The sequence below is a fragment of the Oncorhynchus masou genome, chromosome 9 (genome assembly GCF_036934945.1).
Source record: "Oncorhynchus masou masou isolate Uvic2021 chromosome 9, UVic_Omas_1.1, whole genome shotgun sequence".
Taxonomy (NCBI): domain Eukaryota; kingdom Metazoa; phylum Chordata; class Actinopteri; order Salmoniformes; family Salmonidae; genus Oncorhynchus; species Oncorhynchus masou.
In genome coordinates this window covers 40,851,605-40,868,300 of record NC_088220.1, presented here as the reverse complement: position 1 = coordinate 40,868,300, position 16,696 = coordinate 40,851,605, and the positions used below count along the sequence as shown (strand labels likewise).

Sequence of the window (16,696 nt, the reverse complement as noted above, 5' to 3'; positions counted from 1 at the left end):
GTTTTCAGACAATGTGAGTAACAAGTGTGACTCCCAAGGAACGGCGAGTTAAACAGAAGCCTTTTGCACCATTTTCCCAGGGCAGTTCCAGGTTCTAGGGAACACATTTACACCTGTTTGCCAAGATGGGGGGTGGAGAGAAAAAAAGAGTACGAGAAAAAACAACAAAATTGAGGGCTGCCACACACCAGATAAATAAAGGTTGCAATTTTCCAGATATATTAATTTGGTTTCGAGTAGGAACTCACCTCACATAATACTCTCCATCTGGTACAGGAAGCTCAACCAGCAAAAATGTGTGTCACGTGTTATTGTCAAGGCTGTGCTTCTCGGAATCCAAAGATGAATAGTCAGTATAGAAATGGGGTCAGGCTCCTTGACAAAGGCTGCAATAACAGTAACACGTTAAAGCACATCTTACTCTAAGGCATTCTTAGATCTCATGAGTTTGAATGATTCCCATTGTAAAGTGAAGGTTAAAAAAAGTAAAAAAAAATGTTTTAAAAAGGATGGCTGCATCTCGTTTTTTGCAAAATACTATTGCTCCCCTCCGCAATACCATCGCACGTCAAAGGCATTTTCACCCGCTTTTAACTTTGTCTTAAAAAGAAAAAAGAGAATGGTACTCAGGATATCAAACATTAAACAGCATTTTTTAATTCATGAGTGTATCATGTTCTGTTTCAACAATAGAGGGGAAAAGAGCTGAATCAGTGAACATGCTGCGGGCGTAATTGATAGGGATCCAGCTAAATCTTTCCAAGCTGCCTGAGGGAACACAGAGCTTACCTATAGAACCCGACTGTTACATGTATGAGGAAGAATTTGAATTTGAAAAAGATACTGAAAAAAAAAATGTAAAGCAGAGTTACGCTTCATAGGACCTATAGAACGCAAATAAAGGAAACATAACAACTATAAGAATGTAGATTAAAAGAAAAAAGGCCACTTAAAGGAAAATGGAATACAGTAATAAATATTGCATAATCTTGTATCAATAAGTAGTGTTATATTTTTTTTTTTGCAGGATCTGTATCCCTTGTTTGTCTGAGGTGAAAATGGATAGGAATAACCCTTCTGAAAGAACAAACAAGTACAACACACAAAAGTTACTATTAATTATTGCTGGTGTTAATTAGTAACCGTGTTTCTCCACCGGAACGCTATGGTTTCCTTGTCTGCGTGTTATGTTCTTGTGATTTCTTCCTCCCTTGCTGATGCCACGTTAAAAATAAAGCAAACGGTAGAGACCAAAGCAAAAACACTCCCATACTACACCCTCGCCCCTACCAACACGCTCTGAGGGTCCTCCGTTGTCATGTGTTGCTGACGAAACTCAGAGGTTGAATTCCAAAGAGTGGTGATGGGATCAATAAACCCATCAACTTAGGGACAGACTCCAGACTTGAATGACGCAATCCATGTTCCACTTTTAAATGTGAGCATGAAAATCAAATTAACAAATTGTTTTAAAAGATATAAACCTCAGTCACAGTTAAACATTTAATTAAATGTGTTAAGTCTGGAAATCAGACAAACAAATGCACGATGCATATAATTAGGCACGCCTATCCATTCTTTTGTATGAAATTGCGCAAACATATTGCAGTGCGTGTCAGGGATAGCACTTCGCTCTGATGCCTGCAACCTTGTTGGCTCAGTCAAAGTGGCTATCTGAGGGTTTAATTAGCCCCTACGCCCTCGATAATTTTCACTCCCTCAGCTTTGGGACACTTGTGCAAATGGCGGTGGTGCGGGTAAACGTATCAATGGAGGGGCAAGGGGAAGGGGGTGATTTGGGATTCAGCCTGTGTCTTGTCGTCTCTCCTGCAGAGAGAGCAGTGGCATGGCTCTTGGCCTTTACCCTTTGCTTCATTAAGCCCAGCTAAATTTGCTCCCTCGTTCCCGCTATTATTCTCTCCATCTGCATTGTGCCGACCAATCACATCCCAGCTTCAGGGCTACATTGCTGTTTATTTCATAGAGCACCAGAGAGATTTGTGTTGTTATGTAGTGGTCAGGGGAGAGGAGTGGAAAGGAGGAGAGGAGGGGAGAGGAGTAGAGTAGGAGCAGAGAGGAGGAGCAGAGAGGAGGAGCAGAGAAGAGAGGAGAGGAAAGATGCCAACAGGCTGGCTTGTGTCCTGACAAGACGGTGAGGAGACACAGACAGTCATCAGGATTGGGGTCAATTTCACAAATGAATTTCTAATTCAATTCTCTCTCCCTGTAAATGCCATTTAATTCAATTCAAAGTATAGGTCAGTCTTAGAATTCAGAAATAATTAAATTCCTCTGAATTTCAATGTTAGGTCAATTCCAAGAATGAAATTCCCAATTCAATATTTTCCCCAACAATTCCACAAATACCCATTTTAATTAAATTCCCTCAGGGTTTCAGGCTGATCATGTCATTGTTCAGATTGCATAGCTATACTAGAAATATAGGAAAGAAGATTGAAATGATTAAAAACAAATCCTACAGTAATATTTTAGACTATGTGCATTCATTCCATTAACTGGGAAATGTACAAATATTGAACATTGAATTTTGAGTCCAAACAGTCTAATTAAATTCCAATTACATTACTTGAAAAACAAAATTTGAATTTGACTCAACATACATTTGCCACTTCAAGAGTAAATTGGAATTGATCTCAACCCTGGAAGTCATCACACCCACCAACTCAGAGAAGAGCTGTGATTCCAGTTCTGTATGACAGAGGTCCTTCAGGTTACCCCTACGCTCCCACTAGGGCAGGAATTACAAGAGTGTGTACACATTACATACACATGTCAAGAGAGCTGGAAAACACTGGTATTGTCATGGGAGGACTACACCACCACACACCCTCTCCCTCAAAACACAAACTAGCTTTCCTTCGGCTTGTGTTATTCATCAGCAAGTTAGGTAGTCTGGAGGTGTATCTCAGAAACAAACTGAGAAGATAAACTCCCAGAGCTTCCTTCACTGGGTCTACCTTTAGAGGAGCATCTACTGGACTGGAAAAGGCTGTGCCAAGTCAAGCGTGACTGTCCTCAGTTCAGTCACACACATGCATATAAATACACATACACAGAGAAATGCAATAACATTTAACTTTTTTTGCAAGAATTGTGTGGGAGTCATTTTCATCACGTGCACACACACACACACACACACACCCACACACACACACACACTGAAAGTCACTCAACAAATACAAAGAATCCCTACTGTATCTCCAGCTTCGAAACCCTGACACACAAACACAGTGCAGCAGCAACAGCAGTGGAACCCTTAATTGGCTCAGAGATTTCAACACACAACCATCCACAGCCGGATTGTTCAAAGACACAAGAAAAGGAGGATGGTTTTAACGATAATCAACATTTCACGGAGACAAATTGTTTCCTAAAGTGTCTGGAGATGAAAGCCACTTGGTTTCCCAGAGCCGGGTGGCCAAACAAAGTGTGTGTGTGTGTGTGTGTGTGTGTGTGTGTGTGTGTGTGTGTGTGTGTGTGTGTGTGCGTGCGTATATATATATCCATTAGTAAAAGAGGGGAGGGGCCTAATGGGGCCTGCTTACCTTTGGTCCTGGAGGAAAAGCTGAGGGAGAGCTGGGCAAAGAGGTCTTGGTTCTCAAACTTCTCCTCTTTGACTTTGATCCAGAAGCAATTCTCTGCCATTTCCTGAGGTACTACCTGCAACAACACAATGAAGATGAATTTATCGCAAGGTGCAATGAGAGGCTGTCAGTCCTTCCACAGCCGGTCTGGCTACCACTCCACTTAAATGTCATTTCTTCAAACCCCACTCATTGTTGTGTGTGTGCGCGCGCGTGCGTATGCACATTGGTGATCACCCATCATGTTGCACATTGCACTCCATTGACATGCGCCAAACACAGCACAGACGAAAAAATGGCCATGGATTTAAATGATTGGTATATAAATACTCCAATGATCAGTTTCGCTTAAGGTTGAGAGGTTTGGCAACTTCGCTGCATGAGAGTTGATGAAGAAGCTATTACATAAATACTGGAAGTCAAATGATATTCCAACAGTAATAAAAATGGAAGAATCAAATGCTTTATTATTTAAATATTGAAAGAAATATGGCTATAGACAGAAACAGCATTAGACAATTTTAAATCATATGGGGCAGAGTCTTACAAGTATTAGAAACATCATTGGGTGTGGATACGGTGAGAATGTAGGACTGAGCAAGGGTATGTTTTTCGTTTATTGTACAAAACACACATGAAAAAAAAACACTACATGACCAAAAGTATATGGACAACTGCTCATTGAACATCTCATTCCAAAAACATGGGCATTAATATGGGGTTTGTCCACCCTTTGCTGCTATAACAACCACCACTCTTCTGTGAAGGCTTTCCACTAGATGTTGGAACGTTGCTGTGGGGACTTGCTTCCATTTAGCCAGAAGAGCATTGGTGAGGTCGGGCACTGATGTTGGGCGATTAGGCTTGGCTCGCAGTCGGCGTTCTAATTCATCCCAAAAGTGTTTGATCAGGTTGATGTCAGGGCTCTGTGCATTCCAGTCAAGTTCTTCCACATCGATCTCGACAAACCATTTCCGTATGGACTTGCTTTCCTGAAACAGGAAAGGGCCTTGGAAGCACAGAATTGTCTAGAATGCAATTGTATGCTGTAGTGTAAAGATGTCCCTTCACTGGAACTAAGGGGCCTAGCCTGAACCATGAAAAACAGCCCCAGACCATTATTCCTCCTCTACCAAACTTTACAGTTGGCACTATGCATTCGGACAGGGAGTGTCAGCACTTGGTGATCCAGTTCTGTGAGCTTGTGTGGCCTGCTACTTTGTGGCTGAGCCGCTATTGCTCCTAGACGTTTCCACTTCACAATAACAGCACTTACTGATCGTGGCAGCTCTAGCAGGGCAGAAGTTTGACAAACTGACTTGTTGGAGAGGTGGCATACCATGACGGTGCCACGTTGAAAGTCACTGAGCTCTTCAGTCAGGCCATTCAATTGCCAATGTTTGTCTATGGAGATTGAATGGCTGTGTGCTTGATTTTATACACCTGTCAGCAATGGTATGGCTGAAAAAGCCAAATCCACTTACTTTTGTGTGTATATACAGTACCAGTCAAAAGTGTGGACACATACTCATTCAATGGTTTTTAATTATTGTTATTATTTTCTACATTGTAGAATAATATTGATACATCAAAACTATGAAATAACACATATGGAATCATGTAGTAAGCAAAAAAGTGTTATAAATACAAATATATATTCTATATTTAAGATTTGTCAATGTAGCCACCCTTCGCCTTGATGACAGCTTTGCACACTCTTGGCATTTTCTCAACCAGCTTCATGAGGAAGTCACTTGGAATGCATTTCAATTAACAGGTGAGCCTTGTTAAAAGTACATTTGTGGAATTGATTTTCTTTTTAATGTGTTTGAGCCAATCAGTTGTGTTGTGACAAGGTAGGGGGGTATACAGAAGATAGCCCTATTTGGTAAAATACCAAGTCCAAATTATGGCAAGAACATTTCAAATAAGCAAAGAGAAACAACAGTCCATCATTACTTCAAGACACTCATTTAGGAACAAATGTACACAGGTGGCTACATGCAGCTCTCGTTTTGAGATCAAAACAAGTACATCTACTCATGCTGCAAACACAGACCAATTCAAAGTGAAGGCACAAATCCATATATGGCAATGACTATTTGCATATAGGCCTAAAGCAGCTCTGATTGTTCAAGGACCGTGTAACACATCACAGTAAAATAGAAGGTTATATTGCAAAATGACAGTCAAATTGTAGTGTACTGGGAAAGATGGGCTAGTCTGGACATCTGAGGGTAGGAATTAAGATTAGAGTGTACTGTATATGTTAGTGAAAATAGCTATAAATAGCAATCAACAGCCCTAGATTAATACAGAGGTATGTGTTAAACTATGTGCTAAACTAAAGGAATGATCTACCATACACAGGGCTATTACAACAAACTCAGAGGCTACAGCCGAGGACATGAACACTTATAAGATGTCCTGCTATGATTCTCCACAGAACCATCAACAGGCAAAAGGACAATATACGGACAAAGTGGAATCCTATTACACCGGCACCGACGTTTGGCGCATGTGGCAGGGGCTACAGTCTATTAAGGATTACAAAGGTAGATCTATCCAATGACGTGTCTGTACCATGCACGAGGGCCCCCGCCATCCCAGAGGACAGGGTAATCTCACTCTCCGAGGCCGACGTGAGTAAGGTTTTTAATCTGGTCAACACATACTGATGGTATTCCAGGGTGCGTTCTCAGAGCCTGCACAGACCAGCTCTCCGTGTCAGTCTTTAATCCCCACATGTCTCAAGCTGACCACCATCATTCCTGTTCCCAAGAACTCTAAGGCTACCTGCAACAATGACTACCACCCTGTAGCACTAATATTTGTAATCCTGAAATGCATTGAAAGCATGGAACATCACCTCACTCAAATGTGCATACCGCCCCAACAGATCTACAGACTATGCAATCTCAATTGCACTCAACACTGCCCTCTACCATGTGAAAATTATGTTTGTTGACTACAGCTAGACTACAGTTGTGTCATCAAAGTTCGTCACCGAGCGTGGTACCCTGAGACTGAACACCTCCCTCTACAACTGGATCCTGGACTTTCTGATGGGCCAACCCCAGGTGGTGAGAGTAGGCAACACCTCCACCATGCGGACTCTCAACACAGGGGCCTCTCAGGGGTGTGTGCTTAGCCCCATCATGTACTCCTTGTTGACCCACAACTGTGTGGCCACGCATGACTCCAAATTCATCACCTAGTTTGCTGACGACACTGTGGGGGTAGGCCTGAACCAACAGGGAGGAGGTCAGAGAACTGGCTGTGTGGTGCCCCAAACAACAACCTCTCCCTTAGCATCAGCAAGACCAAGGAGCTGATTGTGGACTACAGGAAACATGAGGGAGGGAGTGCACACCCCCATCCACATTGACAGAGCCACAGTGGACAAGAGCTTCAAGTTCCTCGGTGTCCACAACACTGAAGACTTTACATGGTCCTCTCACACCAGAACAGTCATGAAAAAGGCACGGCAACACCTCTTCTCCCTCAGGAGGCTGAAAAAATGTGGCTTGGCCCACAGCTGCAACATTGAGAGCATCCTGACTGGTTGACTCACCATCTGTTATGGCAACTGGCCCCACACATCATTGGTGGCGAGTTCCCAGCCATTCAGGACGTACATGCCAGGTGGTGTCTGAGAAAGGCATGAAAAATTGCCAGATTCCATCCCCCCGAGAAATGGACAGTTCTCCACGCTCCCATCCGGCAGGCAGTACCGGTGCATCAAGGCTCAGACAAACAGAACCCTAAACAGCGTATTCCCCTGGACTGCTATGAGACTGCTATATGGCTAACATCTACTGCTCTCCCTCTCCCACAGACTATCCACACTGACTCTATGCCCATCCGCGTACATACCCACTCATACACAACCTACGCTGCAGTTTAAATGATTTTTGATTAGATGTATTATTCCATTAAGCTGCTGTCCATTGATTATTGATTGCCATTACCATTAGTATTTATCCTGCTAAAGATCATTATAATATAATATATACTGTTTACATGTATATATTACCATTGCTATATTACCAAGTATTTATATATTCCTAATACTAGTAACTGTTTAGCCCTGTTTATGTGTACAGTATATCCTACTACCAGTCACATATGCTACTGATTTCAAACACCTTCCTACTGTCAATGTCTCACAGTAGTTATAAAAGGTCAAGCACGAGAGGAGAGAATAAATTGTAACATTGTTTAGGCCTATTAAAGAATTGAAGTTATATGTTATTGCCGACCCGTAGGCATACTCACTGCCAATGAATGAATTGTGTTGGATAAACTAATGCAAAAATGATAATAGTTAATAATACAACTACCAATAATAATAATAAGATATTGTGAACATGTATAATGTATTAGCCATTGATATGAAAACTATTGAGCAGTATTGATAGTGATATTGAGGAAATGTAAAGTTTAATTGATCAAATAACTGTTTAGATAGTTATTTTGGATTTCATTGTTACAGCTATAGGCTCTCTGCCTAGTTTGAAGGTAATTTGCCTTAGAAGCCAGCGTCGGTATATTGAAACTTTAGTGCGTATTTTTGTTCATTTGAAAGTTCATATGCCAGTGTTTATCAACATACAGTGCATTCGGAAAGTATTGAGACCCCTTGACTTTTTCCACATTTTGTTATGTTTACAGCCTTATTCTCAAATCCCCATAATTACAAAGCAAAAACCGTTTTTATTATTTTATTTTGCAAATGCATAAAAATAAAAAAATACCTTTATTACATAATTACTCAGACCCTTTGCTATGAGAATCGAAATTGAGCTCAGGTGTATCCTGTTTCCATCTATCATCCTTGAAATGTTTCTACAACTTCATTGGTGTCCATCTGTGGTAAATTCAATTGATTGGACATGATTTGTAAAGGCACACACTTTTCTATATAAGGTCCCACAGTTGACAATGCATGTCAGAGCAAAAACCAAGCCATGAGGTCGAATGAATTGTACGTAGAGCTCCAAGACAGCATTGTGTCGAGGCACAGATCTGGGGAAGGGTACCAAAAAATGTCTGCAGCATTGAAAGTCCACAAGAATACAATGGCCTCTGTCATTTTTAAATGGTTTGAGTTTGGAACCACCAAAGAATCTTTCTAGAGCTGGCCGCCCAGCCAAATTGAGCAATAGGTGGAGAAGGGCCTTGGTCAGGGAGGTGACCAAGAATGCAATGTACATCTGGAGGAAACCTGGCACCATCCTTACGGTGAAGCATGGTGGTGGCAGCATCATGTTGTGGGAATGTTTTTCAGCGGCAGGGACTGGTAGACTAGTCAGGTTTGAGGGAAAGAGGAACGGAGCAAAGTACAGAGAGACCCTTGATGAAGTCCTGAGTGCTCTGGAGCAGGTTATCAGACTGGGTCGAAGGTTCACCTTCTTGGCACACAGCCAAGACAATGCAGGAGTGGCTTCGCAACAAGTCTCTGAATGTCTTTGAGTGGCCCAGCCAGAGCCCGGACTTGAGGACACAACCGAACATCTCTGGAGAGACAACGTGGCAGAGATTGAGAGGATCTGCAGAGAAGAATGGGAGAAACCCCCAAAATACAGGTGTGCCAAGCTTGTAGTGTCATACCCAAGAAGACTCAACGCTTTAATCGCTGACGAAGGTGCTTCAACACAGTACTAAGTAAAGGGTCTGAAAATGTATGTAAATGTCATATTTCAGTTTTAGTTTTTCTTTGCAAAAATGTCAAAATCGTTTTCTTTGTCATTATGGGGTTTTGTGTGTAGATTGACAAGGAAACAAATTAATTTAATCAATTTTAGAACAAGTCTGTAACGTAAGAAAATGTTAAAGAAGTTAATGGGTCTGAATTACTCTCTGAATGCACTGAAGTGTACATATATTGGACCTAGCTTTATTAATCTACCATGCAATCTAAATACCACTATTTTGTCTTTGTGTGGGGCACAAAAAAATAAACAAACCAAAATCAAAGATTTGCAAGGGTTCACATATGTTGGTGTTAGTTTGTGGTTTACATATATTTTCCTTTCACATCAACATAAGTACTAGCTCTCAAAGTCCATTAAAACACTAGACAGAAAGCCTTACCACCAAGAGGGCCATCTCTTGATTACATAAATGTGACGGTGCAAAGTAATTAGGTGCGCATAGAAGACCCCAGCAAAAATTGAGACTCTTGTTGAATCCTCCCGAGGAAAATTGAGACACCTTTCAAATCGGCACACACGCAGAACAAAATGGCCCCTTTGTATACTGTGGCTCCGACCGTTGCTCGCCGTAACGTACAGTGGCCCCGATGGCGGGCTTCTGTACATACAGAATGACAATAACCACCTCTTGCTGTATTTGCGCTTGATAATTGGCTAGTAATGTGTGTTGCGAAGTCCTTCGGAAGTCCATTACGGGTTGTGTTGAGTGCTGCAGACTGTGATGACACTCTGAGAGACGCACTGTTATGTTATTAGACCCTCGACAAGACGGAGTGACGCGAGTTGCAAGGGCGGGGTGCGGCTCTAGAGAGACAGTCAGGGGCCCCCACTTGACAGGAGGTGTTTGTTGTAAAAAGAAATGATGCAGGCGATAAAGAAACACAAGCAAACGACAGTGAGTGCAGCTCGGTGCAAAGTGCTGTAATGGTGGCCATGGGTGAGATGATGGAGAGTAGGGCCAATGAGAATAGGAAAGAGTGTGAGGGCTGTTGTGGTGATAGCCTGATAAAATACTGTAGTGCCTGTGGGCCGCTCTCCTCCTCATAGGCCCATTCAGGGCACTATGGAGTGGCCTACTCCAGCCCTGCTGTAACTAATTCACATCAGGTCCTGACACTGTGGATCTGCTCTGCAAAATATAGTGTACAGTATCATGTGCATGCTTACAACAGAAGTTATATTCGAAGTGAGCCGATGTACAGCTGAACACTGCAAATGTCCATTGTGCTAAAGGAAGCACCATGGAAATCATGGAACAGCAGAGGGCGGAACATTACATGCTGCTGTGATGTAGGATTTGAGGCTGAGTTTCCACAGGCAGCCCAATTCTGATATTTTGGCACAAATTGGTCTTTTGACCAAACAGATAATAATTAATCCGAAGATCATTACTGGGCTGCCTGTGAAAACGCAGCCTTAGATGAAGACACTGATTAATCCCTGAATTAATGGACACATGCTGTCATTGAAGTAAAATACCATCAGCATACCATATGGAACAATGCCGTTTGAATATGAATCACTTGCGTATTTAACTTACACTGGTTGATTCATATGACAGGAGAAAATGTTAATTGGACACAACACGCCTACTCTTTGGAGGTTACTCATGCCATGTTAGAGTGGTGACTTTAAAGTTCGATGGCCATTGGCAAGGCAACCTGCTGTGAATGCAGTTCACCTGCGGATGAAGGATGAATGAGCTGCAACTGTGAACTCCTCTATGCATAGCCTATTGAACCCAACCATGAGAAGGGAATTATAGTTGAGTGCAATGAGGTGCAGTGTCTTCGGAAAGTTCAGACCCCTTGACTTTTTTCACATGTTGTTATGTTACAGCCTTATTTTAAAATTGATTACACAGTTGTTTCCCCCTCATCAATCTACACACAATACCCCATAATGATAAAAACAGTTTTTTAGAAATGTTTGCTAATTTCTTAAAAATAAACTGAAATATCACATTTACATAACATTACTCAGTACTTTGTTGACACACCTTTGGCAGAGATAAGAGTGTTGAGTCTTCTTGGGTATGACGTTACAAGCTTGGCACACTTGTATTTGGGGAGTTTCTTCTCTTCTTCATTGCAGATCCTCTCAAGCTCTGCTAGGTTGGATAGGGAGCTTTGCTGCACAGCTATTTTCAGGTCTTTCCAGAGATGTTCAAAGGAGCTTGCTCTGGAGCAAGGCACTTGCTCTGGAGCAAATTTTCATCAAGGATCTCTCCGTACTTTGCTCCGTTCCTCTTTCCATCAATCCTGACTAGTCTACCAGTCCCTGCCGCTGAAAAACATTCCCACAGCATGATGCTGCCACCACCACGCTTCACCGTAGGGATGGTGCCAGGTTTTCAACAGACTTGACACCAAAGAATCTTGTTTCTAATGGTCTGAGAGTCTTTAGGTGTCATGGCTGTCATGTGCCTTTTACTGAGGAGTGGCTTCCATCTGGAGTGTTGCAGAGATGTGTGTCCTTCTGGAAGGTTCTCCCATCTCCACAGAGAAACTCACAGAGCTCACAGAGCTATGACCAAGGCCCTTCTCCCCCAATTGCTCAGTTTGGCTGGGCAGCCAGCTCTAGGAAGAGTCTTGGTGGTTCAAAACGTATTCCATTTAAGAATGATGGAGGCCACTGTGTTCTTGGGGACCTTCAATGCTGCAGACATTTTTTGGTACTCTTCCCCAGATATGCGCCTCGACACAATCCTGTCTCGGAGCTCTACAGACAATTCCTTTGACCTCATGGCTTGCACTGTCAACTGTGGGACCTTATATAGACAGGTGGTGTGTATTTCAAAATCATGTCCAATCAATTAAATTTTCCACAGGTGGACTCCAATCAAGATGTAGAAACATCAAGAATGCTCAATGGAAACAGGATGCACCGGAGCTCAATTTCGTGTCTCATAGCATAAGATCTGAATACTTAAGTCAATAAGGTATTTCTGTATTTTGTTTTTAATAAACATGCAAAAACGTCCCATTTTCATTTTGTGGTATTGTGTGTAGATTGGTGAGATTTAAAAAAAAATACATTTTAGAATAAGGTTGTAACGTAACAAAAAAAAGTGGCCTGAATACTTTCCGAAGGCACTGTATACAAACCCTGGATTGCTGATGCAATGTATTGGCCATTGAGAGATTTTGAAGCCACTGGTCATCCATATTTGCACTCCCCAGTAGGAGCGGTCCTCCATAAGTATGAATGGAATTGTACAGCATTTCAATTAAATGTTTCAAGGACAAAATTACATGTACTTAAGTATTGTTTTGTTGCCAGGACAGTAACATTAGTAAATTGAAAAGCAAGGAAAATGGAAAATGTTTTAATATATTATTTCATTTTTTATTTGTATGTTTAGACCGCATAATATAATTTAAAATGTATGCATTAAGGTATCTGTAATAGAATAAACGTGTCAAAAATTAATGTAGACAATATAAATGCATTTCTATAGCTTGCAAAATATATTTAATAATGGAAGAGTACCAAGATGGCTGTGTGGTGGCTTCAATACAGCGCCCCCTGTCAGTCACCCAGGGTTAATACACATTATTGGTAGAGTGGCATATAGGAGTTCATGAAGCACCATCCCAAAATGGATTAATTCCAAGATAGACTGGGAGGATGTTCCCATTAAGTGTAGTAAAGTGTTGTTAAGCGGCTCCAGGACAGTAGTTCACTAAAAGTGAGGGTATATGGTGGTGGAGGTTGGGGACTTCTCCACAGCATCCACACTGCTGCTGCAAACTGCCTGACTTTACAGTAAATGTGTTGCTGTTCCCCAGTGGTAAGGTGTTCTAACCATAGGAGATAAAACATTACGGTGTCGCTGCTTGAAAATGTTAAAATCCTAACTTTATTGATGTTGGCTGCTTTTACTATTCGGAGCTGGTGTTTTTTCCCCCTGCTGTTTTAAGAGACATCTCCTGTGCATGAATTTAAAAAGCAAGAGGCGGACACAAACACTCACTCTCCATCCTAAGCTCTCTGTTTCGTTCTACTTCTCTCTCCCCTCCCTACAATCTCTATAATATCTCCTTCAGTTCTTCTGCTCGTTCTCCAACATTTAATTACAGTGAGGTTGTACCTGCCTGCTATTCAACCAGTTGAAAGATAAGGCCTTTACCTACAGTTGAAGTAGGAAGTTTACATACACTTAGGTTGGAGTCATTAAAACTCGTTTTTCAACCACTCTACAAATTTCTTGTTAACAAACTATAGTTTTGGCAAGTCGGATAGGACATATACTTTTTCCATGACACAATTAATTTTTCCAACAATTGTTTACATACAGATTATTTCACTTAGAATTCACTGTATCACAATTCCATTGGGTCAGAAGTTTACATACACTAAGTTGACTGTGTCTTTAAACAGCATGGAAAACTCCATAAAATGATGTCATGGCTTTAGAAGCTTCTGACAGGCTAATTGACATAATTTGAGTCAATTGAAGGTGTACCTGTGAAAGTATTTCAAGGCCGACCTTCAATTTCAGTGCCTCTTTGCTTGACATCATGGGAAAAAAACAAAACAAATCAGCCAAGATGTCAGAAAGAAAATTGTTGACCTCTACAAGTCTGGTGCATCCTTGGGAGCAATACCCAAATGCCTGAAGGTACCACATTCGTCTGTACAAACAATAGTAAGCAAGTAAAAACACCATGGGACCACGTAGCCATCATCCCATTCAGGAATGAGACGTGTTCTGTGGGCAGAACTTAAAAAGCGTGTGTGAGCAAGGAGGCCTACAAACCTGACTCAGTTACACCAGCTCTGTCAGGGGGGGGCAAAATTCAACCAACTTATTCTGGGAAGCTTGAGGAAGGCTACCCGAAACATTTTTTTGTTATTTTTTATTTCACCTTTATTTAACCAGGTAGGCTAGTTGAGAACAAGTTCTCATTTACAACTGCGACCTGGCCAAGAATAGAGCAAAGCAGTTTGAAACATACAACAAGACAGTTACACATGGAATAAACAAACATACAGTCAATAACACAGTAGAAAAAAATATATATACAGTGTGTGCAAATGAGGAAAGATAAGGGGGGTTAGGCGATAAATAGGCCATGGTGGTGAAGTAATTACAAAATATCAATTAAACACTGGGGTAATGGATGTGCAGAAGATGAATGTGCAAGTAGAGATACTGGGGTGCAAAGGAGCAAGATAAATAAGTAAAACCAGCATGTGGGTGAGGTAGTTGGATGGGCTATATTACAGATGGGCTATGTACAGGTGTAGTGATCTGTGAGCTGCTGTGACAGCTGGTACTTAAAGCTAGTGAGGGAGATATGAGTCTCCAGCTTCAGTTATTTTTGCAGTTCATTCCAGTCATTGGTAGGATAGAACTGGAAGGAAAGGTGGCCAAAGCAGGAATTGGCTGAAAAGTGAGAAATACCTGCTGGAGCGCGTGCTACGGGTGGGTGCTGCTATGGTGACCAGTGAGCTGAGATAAGGCAGTGCTTTACCTAGTAGAGACTTGTAGATGACCTGGAGCCAGTGGGTTTGGTGATGAGTATGAAGCGAGGGCCAGCCAACGAGAGCGTACAGGTCGCAATGGTGGGTAGTATATGGGGCTTTGGTGAAAAAACAGATGGCACTGTGATAGACTGCATCCAATTTGTTGAGTAGAGTGTTGGAGGCTATTTTGTAAATGACATCGCCGAAGTCGAGGATCGGTAGGATGGTCAGTTTTACGAGGGTATGTATTAGCAGCATGAGTGAAGGATGCTTTGTTGCGAAATAGGAAGCCGATTCTAGATTTAATTTTGGATTGGAGATGCTTAATGTGAGTCTGGAAGGAGAGTTTACAGTCTAACAAGACACCAAGATATTTGTAGTTGTCCACATATTCTAAGTCAGAACTGTCCAGAGTAGTGATACTGGCCGGCTGGCAGGTGCGGGCAGCGATCGGTTGTAGAGCATGCAACTTGGAGTTTGAAGACCTTAGAAGACCTTAGTTTGGGTCTAGAGTGTCTCCCCTTTTGAAGAGAGGGATGATCGTGGCAGCTTTCCAATATTTGGGAATCTCAGACGATACGAAAGAGAGGTTGAACAGGCTAGTAATATGGGGTTGCAACAATTTTTGCAGATCATTTTAGAAAGAGAGGGTCCAGATTGTTTAGCCCGGCTGATTTGTAGGGGTCCAGATTTTGCAGCTCTTTCAGAATATCAGCTATCTGGATTTGGGCTTGGCGAGTTGCTGTGGGGGTGCCGGGCAGTTGACCGGGGTAGGGGTAGCCAGGTGGAAAGCATGGCCAGCCGTAGAAAAACGATTATTGAAATTCTCAGTTATAGTGGATTTATCGGTGGTGACAGGGTTTCCTAGCCTGAGTGTAGTGGGCAGCTGGGAGGAGGTGCTTTTATTCTCCATGGATTTTACAGTGTCCCAGAACTTTGAATTTGTGCTACAAGATGCACATTTCTGTTTTAAAAAGCTAGCCTTAGCTTTCCTAACTGCCTGTGTATATTGGTTTCTGACTTCCTTGAAAGGTTTGATGCTATTCGATGCTAATGCAGTATGCCACAGGATGTTTTTTGTGCTGGTCAAGGGCAGTCATGTCTGGAGTGAACCAAGGGTTATATCTGTTCTTGGATCAACATTTTTTGAATGGAGCATGCTTATTTAAGATGGTGAGGAAGGCATGTTTAAAGAATAACCAGGCATCCTCTACTGACGGGATGAGGTCAATATCATTCCATAATACCCGGGCGAGGTTGATTAGAAAGGCCTGCTCGCTGAAGTGTTTTAGGGAGCGTTTGACAGTGATGAGGTTTGACCGCAGACCCATTATGGATGCAGGCAATGAGGCAGTGATTGCTGAGATCTAGGTTGAAAAAAAGCAGAGGTGTATTTGGAGTGCAGGTTGGTTAGGATGATATCTATGAGGGTGCCCGTGTTTATGGATTTGGGGTTGTACCTGGTAGGTTCATTGATAATTTGTGTGACATTGAGGGCATCAAGCTTAGATTGTAGGATGGCCGGGGTGTTAAGCATGTCCAGTTTAGGTCACCTAGCAGTGCGAGCTCTGGAGATAGATGGGGGGCAATCAATTCACATATGGTGTCCAGGGAACAGCTGGGGGCAGAGGGTGGTCTGTAGCAAGCGGCAATGGTGAGAGACTTGTTTCTGGAAAGGTGGATTTTTAAAAGTAGAAGCTTGAATTGTTTGGTTACAGACCTAGATAATAAGACAGATCTTTGCAGGCTATCCCTGCAGTAGATTGCAACTCCACCCCCTTTGGCAGTTCTATCTTGGCGGGAAATGTTATAGTTAGGGATGGACATTTCAGGGTTTTTGGTGGTCTTCCTAAGCCATGATTCAGACATGGCTAAGACATCCAGGTTGGCAGTGTGCTAAAG

The 16,696-nt window shown here is 42.2% G+C and overlaps 1 protein-coding gene across 8 annotated transcripts in view; it reads right to left on the bottom strand.

The window, feature by feature from the left end:
- The window catches only part of LOC135545985 (protein diaphanous homolog 2-like), a 626,286-nt gene that overhangs the window by 387,949 nt on the left and 221,641 nt on the right, over positions 1-16,696 (bottom strand). For all 8 annotated transcript variants that reach the window (XM_064974017.1, XM_064974023.1, XM_064974020.1 and 5 more), the window contains one exon: positions 3,567-3,681. In XM_064974017.1, coding sequence (XP_064830089.1) covers positions 3,567-3,681 — 115 coding nt within the window. The remainder of the gene's footprint in view (positions 1-3,566; positions 3,682-16,696) is intronic.